The 19439-nt window shown below is 53.4% G+C and overlaps 1 protein-coding gene across 3 annotated transcripts in view; it reads left to right on the top strand.

The window, feature by feature from the left end:
- Positions 1-19439, top strand: part of LOC141053909 (glutamine amidotransferase-like class 1 domain-containing protein 3, mitochondrial) — a 137822-nt gene that overhangs the window by 71575 nt on the left and 46808 nt on the right. For 2 of the 3 annotated variants that reach the window (XM_073551077.1, XM_073551078.1), the window contains 2 exons: positions 3398-3508; positions 12815-12934. In XM_073551077.1, the coding sequence (XP_073407178.1) occupies positions 3398-3508; positions 12815-12934 (231 nt within the window). Of the gene's footprint in view, positions 1-3397; positions 3509-12799; positions 12935-19439 lie in introns of all 3 variants that reach the window. The other variant, XM_073551076.1, reaches the window with a different exon arrangement.

Here is a 19439-nt window from a genome sequence, read left to right as displayed (position 1 = left end):
ACCTCTGATGCTGGAACCCACATCCTCTCCTCTGGACCATAACCCCTCCAGTGCACCAAGTACTGCAGGGAACAACACTGGAGATGAGAATCAACAATCCTCGAAATCTGGAACTCCAAATTGCCATCAGCAATGGTTGGGGGCAGCAGCAGGGGGGCAGAGACCTGTGGAACACATTGTGGATTTTAAGAGCCTGGGGTAACTCAAGACGAAAAGGTTTATGGGAAGGAACCTTCAACCTGATATTCCTGTAGACAACCACACACAGTCATTGACATTCAGGTCCAGACCTGGCGTGTGTTTCCTGTCAGTCATACATTTGCACCTGTCTCCCATGATCTGCAAATTACTCAGAACCCGACCCCCACCACACTGAGGAGGGCGACGAAACAAAACGTTCCTCTTCCAGAATTCCTGAAGTCCCTCCCCCACTAAAATTACCAAACTGTAGATGGAAACCATGTGCACCAAAGAATGGTGACCTGCTGGTAGACTTCTGACAACGATTATTAATAGCAAATTCTGTTTTCGATAAGTAGAATGCCCAATCCTCCTGATTATTAGAGACAAAACACCTGAGGTGTGTCTCCAAATTCTGGTTAACGCGCTCGATCTGTCCATTCGACTGGGGATGGAAGACAGAGGAAAGGGACATCTGCACCCCCAGTCAAGAACAGAACGCCCTCCAGAACTTGGAAACAAACTGGGTCCCCTGATCTGACACCACATTGGAGGGAACCCCGTGAAGCTTCATGATCTCATTTATAAACACCTGAGCAAGAGTCATGGCATTCGAAAGTGCCAATAATGAGACAAAATGAACCATCTTACTGAACCTATCCAGAAACTCCACAACGACAGTCTTGCCTGCAGATACCGGTAGGTCAGTAATAAAATCCATGGACAAGTGTGTCCATGGTCTACTAGGAATAAATAGTGGAAGAAGAGGACCAGACGGACGAGTATGCGATACTGTAGAACGCGTGCAGATACTACATATACGTGTTCAACCACATCCCGATGCAACCTCTGCTACCAAAACCGGCGAGAAAGGAGGTCCACAGTTGCCTTACCACCTGGATGGCCAGCAAGCACAGAGTTGTGAATGTTCCTTAATTACTTGGCGGTGCAGATTAGATGGTACAAATAACCTTCCTGAAGGGCAGGAGGCCTGGGTGTCACACTGAGCCTTCAACATCACACCCTCCAGTTCAGGGTACAAGGCCGAGACGACTACCCCGTCACGGAAAGGGAGGTTTTTATGACCCTTGACCATACACGGCTATCACATGTGCAGGGGGCTTATCTTAGTTATCCCACCGCTGCCACACTATGATGAAAAACAGCAAGCTAGTCTTGCCCTAACAATTTATGAAAGTGATTTATTTTAGTTATGCCACTGCTGCCACAATATGTTACAAGCGGCTGGGATTTATGTATATCCCACTTTTCAGTTCCACTTTGGAACTCGCAGCTTGACAGCGCCCCCCCTTACCCTCAGGTTAGTCAGGGAACTACACATAGGATAATTAGTCACCGGACGGGCTACTTGTGCCCTGGTTATTAGGCCGCTGCAGTGAGGGGATTATAACTAGTCCTGGCGGCAGCCAGACAAATCAGCTTATAAAACCCCTTGCGTCACTGCCAGTTGGCCAGAACACACTTCGCTGCCACCAGCTTCCGATTTCTCTTATTAATATTTAAAATTAATAGAGGGGTTAGAAGCAAACCCAAAATTAGTAGGGTAATTAGATTATAGGCACGTGAATTCGTCACAGAGCAAGGAGACGGATCTAATAAATGTTATATTTACTCCAAAAGTAGGCAGTGTTTACAGAGATATAAAAAGATTTTACAATGGGAGACAATTAAAATATGTACAATAAGATTACAAATAAAAAGTAGGATGAAAACAGAAAATGGACACTCAGGCTGGGGGAGGAGTCAGATGTCACCATGCCTTTGAGATCCTATTGCCACAGCATCCCAAGCTAGAATGAGGGAGGGGTAGGGGAAAATACCTTGTACCTTTGGGCTTGTGACATCACTAAAGGGGCTGAGTTACTACCGCCCTCCCCTTTCTCAGAGTACAGATTTAGGTTCTGAAAACTTATAACCATCATATCTGGGCTTGAAAAAACCTAGCAGAATATCTGCAGAACCATCATACATCTTTTATTGAAATTAGCTTTCTGATGACATCAAACACTAGCTGCCTATTCTGCTCTGTTCAGGAGAAATCCATTTCTCTGGTTCTGTTGGTGCTAGAATTTAGCAAGAACCACTGTAGTGATGCCCGATCGGAGCACGTTCCAATATGTCATTTTCATATTTCTATCATAATCTGGCGGCGTTCTATGACCAAGTGATTAGATTCTCATTATTGTCTATGAGAGTAGCTGCACATTTTGGAGACAATGGGACCTTCTTTGCTGGCTAATTAACATTCCTTTGGGAGGGGAGGGGGGAGAGCAGAAAGGAGCTCACACTGGAGTTTCGCGTTACAGTCAGGCAGAGGGAGAAGACAAAGCTGCAATGTGTGACAAGGGGAAAAAGGGAAGGTGGGTCGTTTATCTCTGGGCAGCTATGCATCCTTCTAGAAAGTGTAGAGAATGGAAGATTTTGGAATGTTTTGGAAAAGTTATACATGATATTTTACATTATCGTTACAACCCCCTTCTAATCGAGGCAGGGTCCACATGGTTATCACCACCAGGGAAGCTCCAGGACAAAGCATAAGCCTTGGTGTTTTTAACTCCTGTACAGAAAGTGACCACAAAATTGAACCTAGTAAAACACAAGGGCCACCAGCTTGTCTAGGGTTGAGATGATTGAAGATATGAGAGGTTCTTGTGGTCCATGATAACAGGAATAGGAGGGACTGCCCCCTCCAATCACAATGTCGCCACTCCTTCAATGCCAACTTAATCGACAAAAGTTCCCTAGTACCCACATCATAATTTCTCTCAGCCGAGGATAATTTTTTGGAAAACAAGGCGGATGGACGCCATTTACCAGGGGATGGACCATGAGACAAAACAGCCCCCAATGCTCCTCGCTGTGCCCCCCATGTGCTCCTCACTGTGCCCTCCAATGTGCTCCTTGTTGAGTCCCCCGATGTGCTCCTTGTTGAGTCCCCCGATGTGCTCCTTGTTGAGTCCCCCTGATGTGCTCCTTGTTGAGTCCCCCGATGTGCTCCTTGTTGAGTCCCCCTGATGTGCTCCTTGTTGAGTCCCCCGATGTGCTCCTTGTTGAGTCCCCCGATGTGCTCCTTGTTGAGTCCCCCGATGTGCTCCTCACTGTGCCCCCTGATGTGCTCCTTGTTGAGTCCCCCGATGTGCTCCTTGCTTTTCCTCCGATGTGCTCCTCGTTGATTGCTCACTCTGCGGTATTGCAGGATTTTGGTTCACCTGAGTCGTGCCGGTGCTAAGGTGCAGATCTTCGCCCCAGACGTCCCTCAGATGCACGTGATCAACCATAGTAAGGGAGAAGCCGCACAAGAGAGCAGGTACCACAGCCGGCAGGACTGTCCAGTGACCGCAACTCCAGGGGTGACCGGAGGATAAGACATGATGTAACATCAGAATAGTGACTGGAGGATAAGACATGATGTAACAGCAGAATAGTGAGTGCAGCTCTGCAGGTGACTGGAGGATAAGACACAATGTAACAGCAGAATAGTGACTGGAGGATAAGACACGATGTAACAGCAGAATAGTGAGTGCAGCTCTGCAGGTGACTGGAGGATAAGACACAATGTAACAGCAGAATAGTGACTGCAGCTCTGGAGGTGACTGGATGATAAGACACGATGTAACAACAGAATAGTGACTGCAGCTCTGGAGGTGACTGGAGGATAGAGCACGCCCAGGAAGAGGAGGAGCATCTGTGCTGAGCATCTGCAGGCTAGGGCCTTGCTAAGCTCCTGGGAAGGGAGGTTTTTTCCTGCAAGGACTTTCCATCTGCCCCCTTCCCAGGAAAGAGGACTTTCCCTGGGACTGAGCGCCGGGGCTGTGCCCCTGGCTCCCACCCTCCGGCAAGCCAGCTGGGGGTGGGGGGCCTCAGCACCATCCAGAGGCCAGGGTGCAGCCAGCCAGTCCCAGGGAGATGGGGAAGAGACGGAGCCAAGAGAGAGGGGGTCGCAGGACCCAGGAGCCCCAGGACACCGGGCCCCCCGAAGCTGGTACCGTGGCGGCTCCTCCCGGAGGAGTGGCGGCCCAGAGCAGAGGTGCAGTGGCAGAGCCCCCCAACATCTGGGGCTCCAGAGCTGAGGGAGAGCCATCTACCATCTACGCCTCCCGCATCCATGCGCACCTCTGCGAATATGAGGAGGCCGCCAAACAGCTGAGAAAACTCCGGGAGGAGTTAAGGGGAGCACGAGCGGTGGCTAAGAACCGGCTCCCCGCCTCGAGACGAGCTGAGGTCTCCGCCACGGTGGAGAGGCTGAAGGGGGCTATCAGGGCCTTGGAGGAGATACGAGCGGCTATCCTGAGTGGGAGCTGCCCCTTTGCAGAGAAACTGAAAAATGATGACCGGTTTAGAGCCATGACCGGAGGGTCTCCTGGGGGGTCGGGAGGCCCCTGCCAGGTGGAGGGCCAAGAGGAGGAGGAGGATGGTGGAACATCTACGCCTGCCCCACCTGAAGGCCTGGTGAGCAACAACACCCAGGTAACATGCAGCGGGGTGGCCCCTGAGCAAGTGGCTCTCCCACAGGACTCCAGTTACTCGGAGGAAAGTGGGGGCGAGGGGGAGGCTGGTGGAAGTGGGGACAGTAGTAGTGAGGGGGGATGCCTCGTCCTACAACAGGTGAGGCAGATCGAGTCCCCAGAGCGGTTTGGCACACTGCTCTTTGGGGATGAGGTCTGCCCTGAGGACGGGGCAACCGGAAAGAGGAAAAAGAAAAAAAACAAGCGCAAGCCAAAAAACACCGTGGCTGACAAACTTATGTTTGTCCCTCTTTCCGGGGCCCCTCTGTCCCGCTGTATGGAACCCGCTGCCCACCCCGGCTCGGGCCCTGTGGTGGGTCCGCAGCGGGGGCGCGGGGAGAGTGATGTGTGCCTGGACCTTACCGTCACATCTGGTGGTGAGGGTTCAGGCAGCGACATGGAGGTCGGTGCTGGTGCCAGTGGTGTAACAGCCGCTGGCGGTATTGGCAGTAGTGGTGTCCGGGCTCAGTCCCCGGTGGCAGGGGGGGCTGGCCTGGCGCTCAGCACGGGTACAGCCAGGACCGCACCTCCAGCGGTGAGTGCTGGGGTCTCTGGATCCCCCACGCACGGGTCCGTTAAGTCTGGTCCACTTATGGGGGTCCAGAGACCTAGAAAGGGCGTGGAGGCTGCTGTGAAGCAGCAGCTAAAAAAATGCAAGGGGCTGGTAGCTCCTCTGACGGCGCCCGTGGCAAGAGCGGGGTCCCCGGCGCGTAGACCCAAAAAGGGGTCCGTGCTGGGGGCACCGCCGCCGCTGGGCGACGAGGGAGAGTGGCCAGCCCTGCCAACATCAAGTGGTGGGTTCAGGGGCGCAGTGACAGTCCGTGAGGGGGGCGTGGCCTCCCCGAGTGTTGCCCAGCCTGCAAAGGCTGCGGCATGCGGGGGGGCGTGTCCTCCTCGGCCGCTGTCCCGCCCGCTGTGCCCGCGTCACCTGGGGAGGGCGTGGCCTCGCAAGGGGTCACTGCTCTGCCCGGGGTGTCTGCGGCCGGCGGGGGGGGCGTGGCCTTGGCGGGCCCACTGCCTCCTGTCCCGCCTACCCCCTCAAGCAGCATAGTGCCCCCAAAAGTCGGTAGGGAGTTGTCGGGGTCCCCAGCCCGCTTACCTCCATCTGGTGGTGCGGGGGCTCTGGCGCTCCTTGGGAAGCCGGCGGGGGCGAACAGCAGAGGGCAGGGTGCGGTGGCAGTGGCCGTCCCTGTCCTCAGTGCAAAGACACCGCAAAAAGAAAAAAAAGTGGAGCCAGAGAACCCAGGAGCTGCTGCTGCTCCCAGGCTCGGGCAGGGCGTACTGAGTGCGCTCTGCTCGGAGGTATTTAAAGGGGCAGCGGCACTCCTGGACAAGAGTTGGAGCAGTGCCAGCAGCTCCAAGGAGCAGAGCACTGGCCAGTCAGGGCCCCCAGCAGGCAGGCAGGGGTACTGCAACACCAAGTCTGCTAATGTAAATAGTGGTCTATCTGGAAGTGAGAGTGGGAGTGAGATAGGAGATATTTTTGAAGAGCTGTTTGAGGACATAAATGGTGATGTGAGCGATATGGATGAGGGAGTGAGTGCGAGTGTGAATGTGGCAGTAAATGCTGGAGTGAGTGCCGGAGCGAGTGGAAATAATAAAAGAGTGAATGGGAGAGTGAATGAGGGTGCTGGCACAAGTGGTGGTAGTGGTGGGAGGGCTGGCCCGTCTGCCCCCCCAGCCGCGAGGCCCCAACGTAATTATGCGGGGGTCGCGGCTGGGGGTCGGGGTGGTTCCGGGGGGGTCTCCTCGCCTCCGGGCTCCGGGGACGGCGGTTTGCACCGCCGTTTCCTGGAGGCCCTCCAAAGGGGAGAAAGATCGATCATGGTAGAGGGGAGGACAGTGGACCTGTCTTTCTGGATAGAGAGACATGGCCTAGCAGCCTTCCAAAATCAAAGGGAGGGAGGGACTGTTTGGTCTCTCCCCACAGCCGGGCAGGGGCCGCCAAGAAGGAATGTGGTCCGTCTTAGGTGGGGGGGCAGTGAAGCTTGTCCACCTAGGAGCAAGGTGGTGGAGCTCCTCCTTAAGATGGGCTTCGGGGCGAATGACATCTTTGCCCTGATACACCCTTCGGCGTCCCGCTTCTTCGACGTCAGCTTCGTGCGGCCAGAGGGGCTTGAGCTCTTCTGGTCAAACTACGAGCTGGTGCGAGAAGAGCCCGGATGGCGAGACTTCGTGGCTCAAGCGGTGTCTCGCCAAAATTCCGTCAAGCGAGTGACCGTGGTTACATGTAACAAGTCACTCGCAGGCGTGGACATCATGACGTGGCTTTCCCGTTACGGGGAGGTCACCGAGGTCCCAAAAAAGAACAGGGACCAGTTTGGCATCTGGTCGGGGGGCTGGACCTTCATGGTCAAATTGAAGGTTTCCGGCGGCACGGTCACCCACATCCCTTCCTCGGCGTTCCTGGGAAGGGACAGGATCCTGGTCTTCTACCAGGGGCAACCGAAGGTCTGCCACAAGTGCGGCGACCCCACTCACTTCAGCGCCAACTGCAAGGTGCAGAAGTGCGCGTTGTGTGGTGGGGTAGGTCACCTGGCTGCCTTGTGCAAAGACATTCGGTGCCACCTGTGTGGTGACCTGGGTCACCCTCTCAGCCGCTGCCCTCGCTCTTTCTCTAATGCCGCCACAGGCCCGGTGGGGGGAGACCGCGGGGGGGCAACCCCCGGTGGCGCTGCTTCTGCTGTGGCAGGTGGTGGCGAAGGGGGAAGGGCTGAGGGGCCAGTGAGGAAGGGCAATGCTGCAAGGGGCCCCGCGTACCAGCGGAGGCAGGAAAAGCGCCAGGGAGGTAAGGGACAGGTGGAGCCTCGGGCAACCGGGGTGATGCCTGCTCCTCCCTCCAGGCCCGTGGCCAAAGCCTCTGAGGCCCTGGGGGAGAGTGCGGTGAGTGAGGAGATCAGGAGGATGGAGAGAGAGGAGAAAGCGGCTGACTCGGACAATTCCTCTCAGTATGAAAGTGTTGATGAGGATGTCCAAGAGCAGCCTACAGCACCAGGTGGCAAAACCAGGCGTGCCAAGCGCAAAGCGGTGGGGAGGAAGGCTGACAAGCCTTCAAAGTCCCCCCCGCCCCCGACCACAAGGGTGCATACGGAAGGGCCCGCTGACCCCCCTCTGATCAGACTCTCCAACCGGTTCAGCGCCCTCGGGGGTTCAGATGATGAACCGCAAGACGAGGGTACTGGGCCGGGGGCAACACCGGAGGGTCCTTCAGGGGATGGCGGAGTCCGTCCCTCAGGGGGCATTGCTCCTCCTGAGGGGGGGACAGACCTGGAACCCGGGGGCGAGGACACCGGGGGGGGGTGGGATGGACACGTCGGGAGCTTCCCTGAAAAGGAAGGTGTCTGACCCCTCCCCAGGAGGAGGTAATAGCGGGGTAGGGAAGAAATTGGCCATCCAACTCGATCACCCATGATGGCTGAACTCGCCCCGTTGACGCTGGCGTCTATTAATGTCGCCAGCATTAAGTCAGATGCGGCTCGCTTCACGGCCTTTGATTTTTTCTCCCGGATTGAGGCAGAAATTTTATTCTTGCAAGAGACCAGACTAACAGACATGGGGGCCATCTATAAAGCACGGAGGGAGTGGAGGTGCGGGCCCTCATACTGGTCTCTTGCGGCCGAGCCGTATAGCGGGGTGGCAGTCCTTTTTAAGACTGCAGCAGTTGAATGCCGACGGGTTACTGAGTTGGAAATGGGGAGGTGCCTGATCCTAGATGTCTTCATGAGGGGACAAGAGCTCCGGCTCATCAACATCTACGGCCCGCAGTCCAAGTGGGACCGCAAATGTCTCTTCCTGAGGATCAAGCCCTTTCTTTTTACGAGCCGACAGGTGGTCTTCGGTGGGGACTTCAACACCATTACGAGGTCCCGTGACCGAGGGGGTCCCGGAGATCGCCTGGCTTATGATAGCGTCGCGTTGAATAGCATAGCCAGTGAAGCTCGCCTGGTGGATGCCCACATCCGGCACACCCCAGGTCACGGAAGTTTCACCTACCATAGGGGTAGCTGTTGGTCTAGAATAGACAGGTTTTTTTTGAAGGAGGACGCCATCTTTTCTGCTGTGTCCGCCGTTGAGGTGGAGTTCTCCGATCACTGTCTAATTTTCTTTTCTCTGAATGTTGCAGAGACTCCTCGGATGGGAAGAGGGCTGTGGAAGCTCAATTCGTCCCTGCTGGAAGAAGCGGAGGTGAGACAATCCTTCGAGGATTTTCTTCAGAGCCAGGTACCGCTGTTGGATCTCTGTAGTAGTAAGTCAGAGTGGTGGGAGATCTTCAAAAAGCGGGTGGCGGGGTTCTTCCGTCAGCTCTCGAGCCTCAGGAGTCTGAACAGGCACCGCTTGTACCAGGCTCTGGGGAGGAAACTCGAGCAGCTTGTCTCGACTGGAGGTGACCGAGAGGAAATCTCCAGAGTGAAATCTTTGCTCAAGAGGTGTCAGTATGATAGGCACACATCCTTGGTTTTTGAGAGGGACTTCGGGAAGTACCGCTCGCCCGACCCTTACAGAAACTGTAAGATGTCAGTGAATTGTAAGATGGTGACAGGACTGATCGACAGTACGGGGTCCCTGAACAGATCCAAATCAGGGATCCTGGAGGTAGTCAGATCCTTCTACTCACACCTCTTGGAAAAGAAGGATCTGGATCGGGACAGGATGTCGGCTTTCCTGGCTGAAGCCATCCCTGAGCCAGGGGGTGACCCCTCTCTTGGTGTTTTGGCAGAAGAAATCAGGGAAGAGGAAGTGAGACTGGCCATTGATGGGCTTCGGCTCAAGAAATCGCCAGGTCCGGATGGCTTAACATCTGAGTTCTATAAGACTTTTAGGGACTCCTTGGTCCCCCTCTTGACAGGGGTCTTTAATGAGTGTCTCTCCTCGGGCACTCTTCCCGGCTCAATGAGGAAGTCAGCCCTCATTATTCTGTCAAAGGGTAAGGATCCGTCCCGAATCGAGAACTGGCGTCCCATAGCGCTTCTCGATACGGACCGGAAGGTTCTGGCCAAGGTGCTGTTTAATCGGCTGGTGAAGTTTGCACCCCGGCTCCTTTCAGGGGCCCAGCATTGCTCTGTTCCAGGCCGCAGTACTTTTAGTGCTGTGCTCGGTGTCCGAGAGGCAGTGGAGCAGGGTAGGGCAGGTCACTGGAAGGGGTACTTGCTGTCATTAGATCAAGCGAAAGCCTTTGACCGGGTCAACCACGAGTACCTCTGGTCCGTCCTTTTGAGGTATGGTCTGCCTGGGAGGTTTGTAAAATGGTTAGAGATCTTGTATCAAGGGGCTGAGACTTTTCCGCTGGTTAACGGTTGGTCAGGTCGTCCTTTTGAGGTGGGTTCTGGGGTCCGTCAGGGCTGTCCGCTGAGCCCGCTTTTATACGTGTTCGCGATCGATCCCTTCTTAAGGAGGGTAGATCGTGGACCGTTGGCGGGAGTCGGGATGGACCGGGCGGGCTCTGGCTCCTCTCTGAGGGTGGTGGCGTACGCCGATGATGTTTCCCTGTTCGTATCCTCGAGAGGGGAGGCGGACTGGGTCATGTCGGAGGTAGTGCGCTACTCGGAGGCATCCGGGTCCATGATCAACCGGGATAAGTGTGAAAGTCTCTGGCTGGGAGGGGGAGATCCTAGTTTTGATCTCCCGGACACCCTTCCAGGGCCCCAGGCCACCGCCAAAATTCTAGGCATCGAATTTGGCCCCGGGGACTACCCCCAGCAAAATTGGGAGGGCAGACTTAAGATCGCCGCCCAAAAGGTGGACCAATGGAAGGGTTGGTCTTTAACCCTGAGGGAAAGGGTTGCCCTGGCTAAAGGCTATCTGCTACCTTTATTGATATACCTGGGCAGTGTGTGCATCTTGCCGGAACCTCTCTGGACGCGGGTCTATAGCCTGTTCTTCCAATTGTTATGGGGGAATAGGCTTAACCTAATCAAGAGGGAGGTTACATACCGTACGAGGAGACTAGGCGGGTTGGGTATGGTCAACCCGGTGGTGTTTCTAGTAAACACCTTTCTTAAGACTAACATCTCCAACCTCTGGCTAGAGAGGGCTCCTCCGTGGGTAGTCTCCTGCAAGGGTTGGCTTTGGCCTTTCTTCCAGGAATGGGAGACAGGAGGGCGGGTGAAGGACCTACGCACACCTCATGGGCATCTCCCGGCTTATGCTACCCCGGTTCTGAAGGTGATCCGCCGGTGGGGTCTGGGAATGTGGGAAATCAGGACCATGTCGAGGCAGTGCCTTGACAGGAGGGTCCTGTTGACCCATTTCCAGAAGCCCCTGGCCCTTAAGGATTGCCCAGGCCAGGATCTGGAGGTCGGGCTGGGGCTTTTAAATTCTAAGCGGATCCCCATGAAGTTTTGGGACTTGACCTGGCGTTGCTTCCACGGGAGGCTGTATGTAAGGGACAACTTGAAGTGCAGGAACTCCGATGACCGGGGTTGCCCTCGTGAGGAGTGTGGCGACGTGCTGGAAAGCATGGAGCACTTCCTGCTTCATTGTCCCTTTAATGCAGAGGTTTACAACAGGGTGGGTGCCTCCATACGTTGGCCGCGGCTGGCGTCCCTCTCCTACGCTGAATGGGCCTATGGAGCGTTCAGATCCCTGGGTGGCCGGGACCCGTGCACTTTATTCCTAGTCAGTGCAGCGGTTAGGTTCCACACTTGGAATGCACGGTGCCTAGTTACGACGCGGAAAAAAACCCTCCCAAGGGATGAGGTGGTAGGAAACATCTTGGGTGACCTGGTGAAGGTCCGTTCTTTGGAGTTTGAAAGGTTGGGTGTGAGGAAGGCCTCTTGGCTTTGGAGAGGCCTCTCCTTTTAAAAAAGCACTCAAGGGAGAGCTAGCTCCGTGTGAATGAGGGTAGGGATAGCATAAGTTTCACTGGGTGTGTTAGGGACAGAAGTAGGGGCAGATAGGGACAGGGAGGGACAGGCACTGAGGGACAGATAGAGAGTTAGTTATGATAAGATAGGTAGAGTAGGGGCAGGTAGGGACAGATAGGGACAGGTTTCTTTTTTTAGGGACAGAAGTAGGGACAGTCTTAGTTCTTGAGGGATAGGATGAATGTGTTAGTGAGGGATGGAGCCTCTAGAACCCCGTTTTCCTGGTGGTGGGCTGGTGCATGCCACCTTAGCTTTTTGTTTTAAAAACAGGACATATAATGGATATTGGGCTTACAGGTGCCAAACTTGGGCCTTGGGTATGTAAATGCTGTGTTTAGTTTGTATATTAATGCGTAAGTAGATGGGATGGTATTGAGAGTTTTGGAAAATGTCTTTTGGTTGTGCTTTGGTAAAAGGAAAAACATATAACACACGTTTTTTTTGTTTTTTTTAGTTAGAATGTGTGGATGGGGTGTAGTCAGGTTGGGAGGGGGGTGCATGGGGGGTGGTGGATGGATGACCGGATGCCAAGAGCAACATGAAGGAGCAAAGGAGCAGGGCAGGAGAAGTAGACTCTGCGGACCCTGGAAAGAGTTTTCGTGTGGAATCAAAAGGCCATAAACTTTCGTGGACCAGATTTTGCAGTGACAAGGCTACAAACTTGTAGGACCTGCGGTGCAAGGTGGTGGGAAAAAAGGCTGCGAACTTGTTGCCATGTGTGGGAGAGGGAAAAAAAAAAAAAAAAATCTTTGCTGTGTAATAGGAGGTGAGGTTTGTCGGCCAAAGTGGCAGAGTTCTTGTTTTTTTCAAGGCGGAGGGCCAGGAAAGGGTTATTTTCGTTTGGTTTTTGTAAATAGTAAAATTGTAAATAGTAAACTAGTAAAATCGGTGAGGTGTGAATGGGGGTGAATGGGGGTGAATGGAGTGAGAGTGGGGAGAGGGGTTTATGTTTCTTTGTATTTTCTTTTAAGTGGATTCCTGCTGGGGGACCCTAAGCTGCCGAGCTCAGTGGAGGACAAGGAAAGGATTTGGACTTTCAGTTGTTTGCGCATGTTTTGCACATTTTATGTCTGTCTATGTTGGTTTTCTTTAGTTTATGTATTGTGGTTTGTTTCTGAGTGTAATTTTGATAATTTTGTAAAATAAAAGAGTTGGAGGATAAGACACAATGTAACAGCAGAATAGTGACTGCAGCTCTGGAGGTGACTGAAGTATATGACCTGTGTTAAGCGCTGTTGCCTGCAGGAACGTTTTGGTGGAGTCGGCTCGGATTGCTCGCGGGGACGTCACAGCCTTGTCACAGTTGGATGCTCAGGATCATGACGCTGTTATTTTCCCAGGCGGATTTGGGGCAGCAAAGAATCTGTGAGTATGGGGGTTTTTCATTGTAATCATAGCTTTGTGTTTTCACCACATAGTTGTTCTGTGTTTTGGCTTTCGCCATCCTTCGCTCCTCATGGTTTTGCCTTTGTCCAAGGCTCCTTCAGGTGCTCCACTTCCTGCACACCTCATGTGGGTTCTCAATAGTGTGTCCCTTTGCTTCTGTGGTATCTCTGCCGCCAGCCCTGTTTTCTTATACCCAGAATTGTGCTCTTCCCCTTCCCCTCCTGTTACGATGTGCGGAGGGGCGATGCGGAGGAGCGATGCAGAGGAGCGATGCCGAGGTGCGATGCGGACGAGCGATGCGGAGGAGCGATGCAGAGGAGCGATGCCGAGGTGCGATGCGGACGAGCGATGCGGAGGAGCGATGCAGAGGAGCGAAGCGGAGGGGCGATGCGGAGGAGCGATGCCGAGGAACGATGCGGAGGGGCGATGCGGAGGGGCGATGCGGAGGAGCGATGCAGAGGAGCGTTACGGAGGATCGATGCCGAGGTGCGATGCGGACGAGCGATGCCGAGGTGCGATGCGGAGGAGCGATGCCGAGGTGTGATGCGGACGAGCGATGCAGAGGAGCGATGTGGAGGAGCGATGCCGAGGTGCAATGCGGACGAGCGATGCGGAGGAGCGATGCCGAGGGGCGATGCGGACGAGCGGTGCGGAGGGGCGATGCGGAGGAGCGATGCGGACGAGCGATGCGGATGGGCGATACGGAGGGGCAATGCGGAGGAGCGATGCGGAGGGGCGATGTGGAGAGCGATGCCGATGGGTGATGCGGAGGGGCAATGCAGAGGGGAGATGCGGAGGAGCGATGCGGAGGGGCGATGCGGAGAGCGATGCTGAGGTGCGATGCGGAGGGGCGATGCCAAGGAGCAATGCGGAGAATCGATGCGGAGGAGCGATGCGGAGGGGCGATGCCGAGGTGCAATGCGGAGGGGTGATGCAGAGGAGCGATGTGGAGGTGCGATGCGGAGGGGAGATGCGGAGGGGCAATGCGGAGGGGAGATGCGGAGGAGTGATGCGGAGGGGCGATGCCGAGGTACGATGCGGAGGGGCGATGCGGAAGAGCGATGCAGAGGTGCGATGCGGAGGAGCGATGCGGAGGGGCGATGCGGAGAGCGATGCTGAGGTGCGATGCGGAGGGGCGATGCAGAGCGGCGATGCGGAGGGGCGATGCGGAGGGGCGATGTGGAGAGCGATGCCGATGGGTGATGCGGAGGGGCGATGCGGAGGGGCAATGCGGAAGGGCGATGCGGAGGGGCGATGTGGAGGAGCGATACGGAGGGGCGATGCTGAGGTGCGATGCGGAGGGGCGATGCGGAGAGCGATGCCGATGGGCGATGCGGAGGAGCGATGCCGATGGGCGATGCGGAGGAGCGATGCGGAGGGGCGATGCGCAGGGGCAATGCGGAGGGGAGATGCGGAGGAGTGATGCGAAGGGGTGATGCAGAGGGGCGATGCGGAGGAGCGATGCGGAGGTGCGATGCGGAGGGGAGATGCGGAGGAGCGATGCGGAGGGGCGATGCCAAGGAGCGATGCGGAGGGGCGATGCGGAGGAGCGATGCGGAGGGGCCATGCCGAGGGGCCATGCCGAGGTGCAGTGTGGAGGGGTGATGCGGAGGAGCGATGCGGAGGGGCGATGCGGAGGGGAGATGCGGAGGGGCGATGCGGAGGGGAGATGCGGAGGGGCGATGCCGAGGTGCGATGCGGAGGGGCGATGCGGAGGAGCGATGCGGAGGTGCGATGTGGAGGAGCGATGCAGAGGGGCGATGCGGAGGAGTGATGCGGAGGGGCAATGACAAGGTGTGATGCGGAGGAGCGATGCGGAGGGGCGATGCCGAGGTGCGATGCGGAGGGGTGATGCGGAGGTGCGATGCGGAGGTGCGATGTGGAGGGGCGATGCGAAGGAGCAATGCGGAGGGGCGATGTGGAGGAGCGATACGGAGGTGCGATGCGCAGGAGCTATGCGGAGGGGCGATGCGGAGGTGCGATGCGGAGGTGCGATGCGGAGGGGCGATGCGGAGGGGCGATGTGAAGGGGCGATGCGGAGATGCAATGCGGAGGGGCGATGCGGAGGGGCGTGAAGCATTAGATTGCACGTCTGACTCCGCTGAGGGTGGCTTTTCACTGGATAATTATAGTAAAAAGCTAGGTCCCTGTTATGATTGGGTCACCGAGGAGGAAAAGCCGACCCTTGGGAAATTTACACCCAGGCATCAACTCAATTGCACAGTCATAACTCCTATGAGGAGGCAAAGACGCAGACTTACACTCACTAAATACATCAGAAAAATCGGCTAGATAATCAGGAATATCATGAGACTGAGGAGAGGTGGAGAAAACAGGAGCGTCCCTAAGAACACACTGACAACCCCAACTCACCACAGACACAGATTTCCAATCCAAAACTGGGTTATGAGTTTGCAACCAGGGACAACCCAGAACAATAGTATCATGCAAATTATGCAGCACCAAAAATTTACAATTTTCTTGGTGGTCTGGGGCAACTCGTGTCGTCACCTGGGTCCAAAACTGAGGTTTATTCTCCGCCAAAGGAGTAGCATCAATACCCCTCAAAGGAATAGGAGTCCGCAGAGGTATCATGGGAAGACCACAACGTTTAGCAAAGTCCAAATCCATCATATTCAATGCTGCTCCTGAATCCACAAAAGCCTTAGCGGAAAATGTAGATAAGGAGCAGATCAGAGTAATTGCCAAAAGGAACTTAGGTTGTATACTGCCCACAGCAAATGTGTGTGCAAAACGTTTCTCTCGTTTAGGGCAGACAGAAATAGTATGAGAGGTGTCCCCACAAAAAAAGAACACAGCTTGTTACGCCTTCTAAACTCCTGACGTTGCACCCTAGACAAAACCCCATCACATTGCATAGGTTCAGACGTTTGTTCAAAAGGTGGCAGCGCCTCTCGTGTAGTCTTACGTTCACGTAAACGCCGATCAACTTGAATGGCTAATTACATGGAATCATCCAGACCAGGGGGAACAGGAAATCCCACCATAACATCTTTTATGGTCTCTGATAAACCCTTCCGAAAGAGAGCTGCCAAAGCACTATCATTCCATGTAGTAAGGACCCCCCACTTTTGGAATTTTTGACAGTACAACTCTACAGAATCCTGACCCTGGTTCAATGCCAACAGGGTTCTCTCGGCTTGATCAACGGCATTAGGTTCATCATACAACAACCCCAAGGCCTGAAAAAATGCATCCACATTAGTCAGAATAGGATTTTCAGGTGTCAGAGAAAAAGCCCAATCCTGGGGATCGCCACGTAGCAAGGAGATGACAATTTTAACCTGCTGCGCAGAGCTCCCAGATGAGTTAGACTTCAAAGCAAGAAATAATTTACAATTATTCTTAAAATTCAAAAATTTAGACCGATCCCCAGAAAACACATCAGGAGTAGGGATCTTTGGTTCAACAGCATGTGACTGAGTGAGATAGGCGGAAATTCCCCGCACTTCAGCAGTGAGCTGCTCCACACGATCAGACAATTGCATAATCTCCATTAAGGAAAAAGAAAAAATCCTCCTACGGCCCCAGAGAAAAAAGAGGAAAAAATATATTTAAAAAATTCTGACACTTTTTTTTTCTACAATTCTTTCCTTCTTTTGAGTACCCTAGAATCTGCGGTACGGCTGGTGATTCTGTAATGAATGGGTCACCGAGGAGGAAATCAACACAAGCCAAGTCTCAGAAAACCAGAGAGGTTGGTAACTACGCGGATTTCAGACCCCTGATCCTATCCACACAGCTAGCAGTAGCCGTGGAGCGTGCCTACGATGATCCTAGATGCCTCGTCACAGCCGGAGAACTAAATAAGCCTAAAGCAAGAAAGGGGAAATCTAAACTGCCCCAGAGCAGACCCCAAAGCAATAGACAGCCCCCAAACATGTAATGTCGGTGAGACAAGATGAAAACACAAACACAGATAGAAAAATAGGCTGAGCAAACGATGGGGCCCACACTAACTAGAAAGGACAGGAAAGGAAAGATGGTGTCTGCAATCACGCCAAAAAAACCCTGCAAAAATGTCCAACACTTTAATAGCAAAAAAAGCCCTGAAGTCACTAGACTTCACCCACTATATCAGCACTCTGGCATATTCTGAGAACAGAGCAAAAAGAGGCCAATCTCATAAGGGACAAAAAGCAAACTCGCACATACAGTGACATAAGAGTAGAAATTCAGCACAGCCCCAGCCGGGGCTGGCTGACCACACAAAAAACTGAATAGACCAAACCAAATCAAATGTGAACATTAGCAGAGACAACTTAGCTTGAGAAGACAGGAATGGAGCTAGAAACTAAGACCTCAGGAGGCAGGAAAAAATCACCAGCATGGGAATAGGGAGTCGGCTGTCTTAAATCCAGTCTGAAACTCCAGATGTCCACTCCTCTTCCTCATTATCAGGTGGCAGGTCTCTGTTAATTAGATCAGCTTCAATACCTCTTGCCACCACCAGAGGGAACCCGGAAAGAGAGCTCACAACTTCTCTGTCAGCACAACCAGCTCCCTCACCAGAAACCAGAGGTAGACCAGAAAATGAGTTCACAACAGATCCCTGTAAAGAGGACGCCACCCCCTGACAAAGATGCCTTGAAACGTGCGCCGGGGCCTGGTCTGCCCTATCGTGGTATGCTCATCATCTATGCACTAACCTACATATCTACATCTCGGCAGCTTTTTGTGCTTCCTCATATTGTAATGTCAGACTTTATCTATGAACCTTTAGATTTACACGTCAATTACTTGAAGTGCCCGCTCCGGCACTAATGTGGGAAATCTCTTACATCCCTCCTGACGGTGATCAGCAGCACTTTATGTAACATGCTTCTGAGTGCTGCTCACTACGTATGTACAGTCGGTAGCACTTTATGTAATGTGCTTCTGAGCGCTGCTCACTTTTTATGTACAGTCGGCAGCACTTTATATAATGTGCTTCTGAGTTCTGCTCACTGCTTATGTTATGTACAGTTGGAAGCACTTTATATAATGTGATTCTGAGTGATGCTCACTCTTTATGTACAGTCGGCAGCACTTTATGTAATGTGCTTCTGAGCGCTGCTCACTCCTTATGTACAGTCGGCAGCACTTTATATAATGTGCTTCTGAGTTCTGCTCACTGCTTATGTTATGTACAGTTGGAAGCACTTTATATAATGTGATTCTGAGTGATGCTCACTCTTTATGTACAGTCGGCAGCACTTTATGTAATGTGCTTCTGAGCGCTGCTCACTCCTTATGTACAGTCGGCAGCACTTTATGTAATGTGCTTCTGAGTGCTGCTCACTCCTTATGTACAGTCGGCAGCAATTTATGTAATAATAATAATAATAATAATCTTTATATAGTGCCAACATATTCCGCAGCGCTTTACAGTTTAACAGTTTCAAAACACAAGTCATAAGTAACACTGTTAACAATACAATAATTAAAGCAAAATAAGACGAAATAAGCCGCCCCTGCTGGTGAGAGCTTACAATCTACAATGAGGTGAGGGAGATACAGAGTACAGGTGTGTATTTACAATGGTGTATTTACAATGAAGGTCCAGCCATCTTGCAGGAGTGAGGGATGGATGGAGATAGTGAATGGGCTACGCACGCACACTTACACATAGAATGACTGTGATTAGTGAACGTGATAGGCCGCTCTGAACAGGTGTGTTTTGAGGGAAGCGCCTAAAACTATGCAAATTGTGGATAGTCCTGATTTCTTGGGGTAGAGCATTCCAGAGGATAGGAGCAGCACGGGAGAAGTCTTGGCGTCGGGAGTGGGAGGTGCGGATTAGGGCAGAGGTTAGTCGAAAGTCGTTTGCAGAGCGCAGCGATCGGCTAGGCCGATAGACAGAAATGAGGAAGGAGATGTAAGGGGGTGCCGCACCGTGGAGAGCTTTGTGGGTGAGAACAAGTACTTTGAATTGGATCCTATAATGAATGGGCAGCCAGTGTAATGACTGGCGAAGAGCGGATGCGTCCGAGTATCGATTACCCAGATGGACGATCCTGGCCGCTGCATTAAGTATGGACTGGAGAGGGGATAGTCGAGTGACGGGGAGGCCAATTAATAGAGCATTACAGTAATCCAGGCGGGAGTGGATAAGGGCGGCAGTGAGGGTTTTTGTTGTTTCCATAGTGAGAAAAGGGCGGATTCTAGAGATGTTCTTTAGGTGTAAGCGGCAAGAGATTGTATATGGGAGGTGATGGAGAGATTGGTGTCTAACAAAACACTCAGACAGCGCGCCTGCTGCCGGGGTGTTATTATGGTGCCACCCACAGAGAGGGAAATGTCAGATTTAGGGAGGTTAGTAGACGGCGGGAGCAGAAGAAGTTCAGTTTTGGAGAGGTTGAGTTTCAGATAGAGGGTGGACATGATATTGGAGACTGCGGACAGTCACTGGCGTTCTGTAGTACAGCGGAGGTAAGGTCGGGGGAAGACGTGTATAGTTGTGTGTCATCAGCATAAAGATGGT

This window comes from Dendrobates tinctorius, unplaced genomic scaffold (genome assembly GCF_039654945.1).
Source record: "Dendrobates tinctorius isolate UK_male_01 unplaced genomic scaffold, ASM3965494v1 ptg000172l, whole genome shotgun sequence".
Classification (NCBI taxonomy): domain Eukaryota; kingdom Metazoa; phylum Chordata; class Amphibia; order Anura; family Dendrobatidae; genus Dendrobates; species Dendrobates tinctorius.
This window is presented reverse-complemented; position numbering and strand designations above follow the sequence as displayed.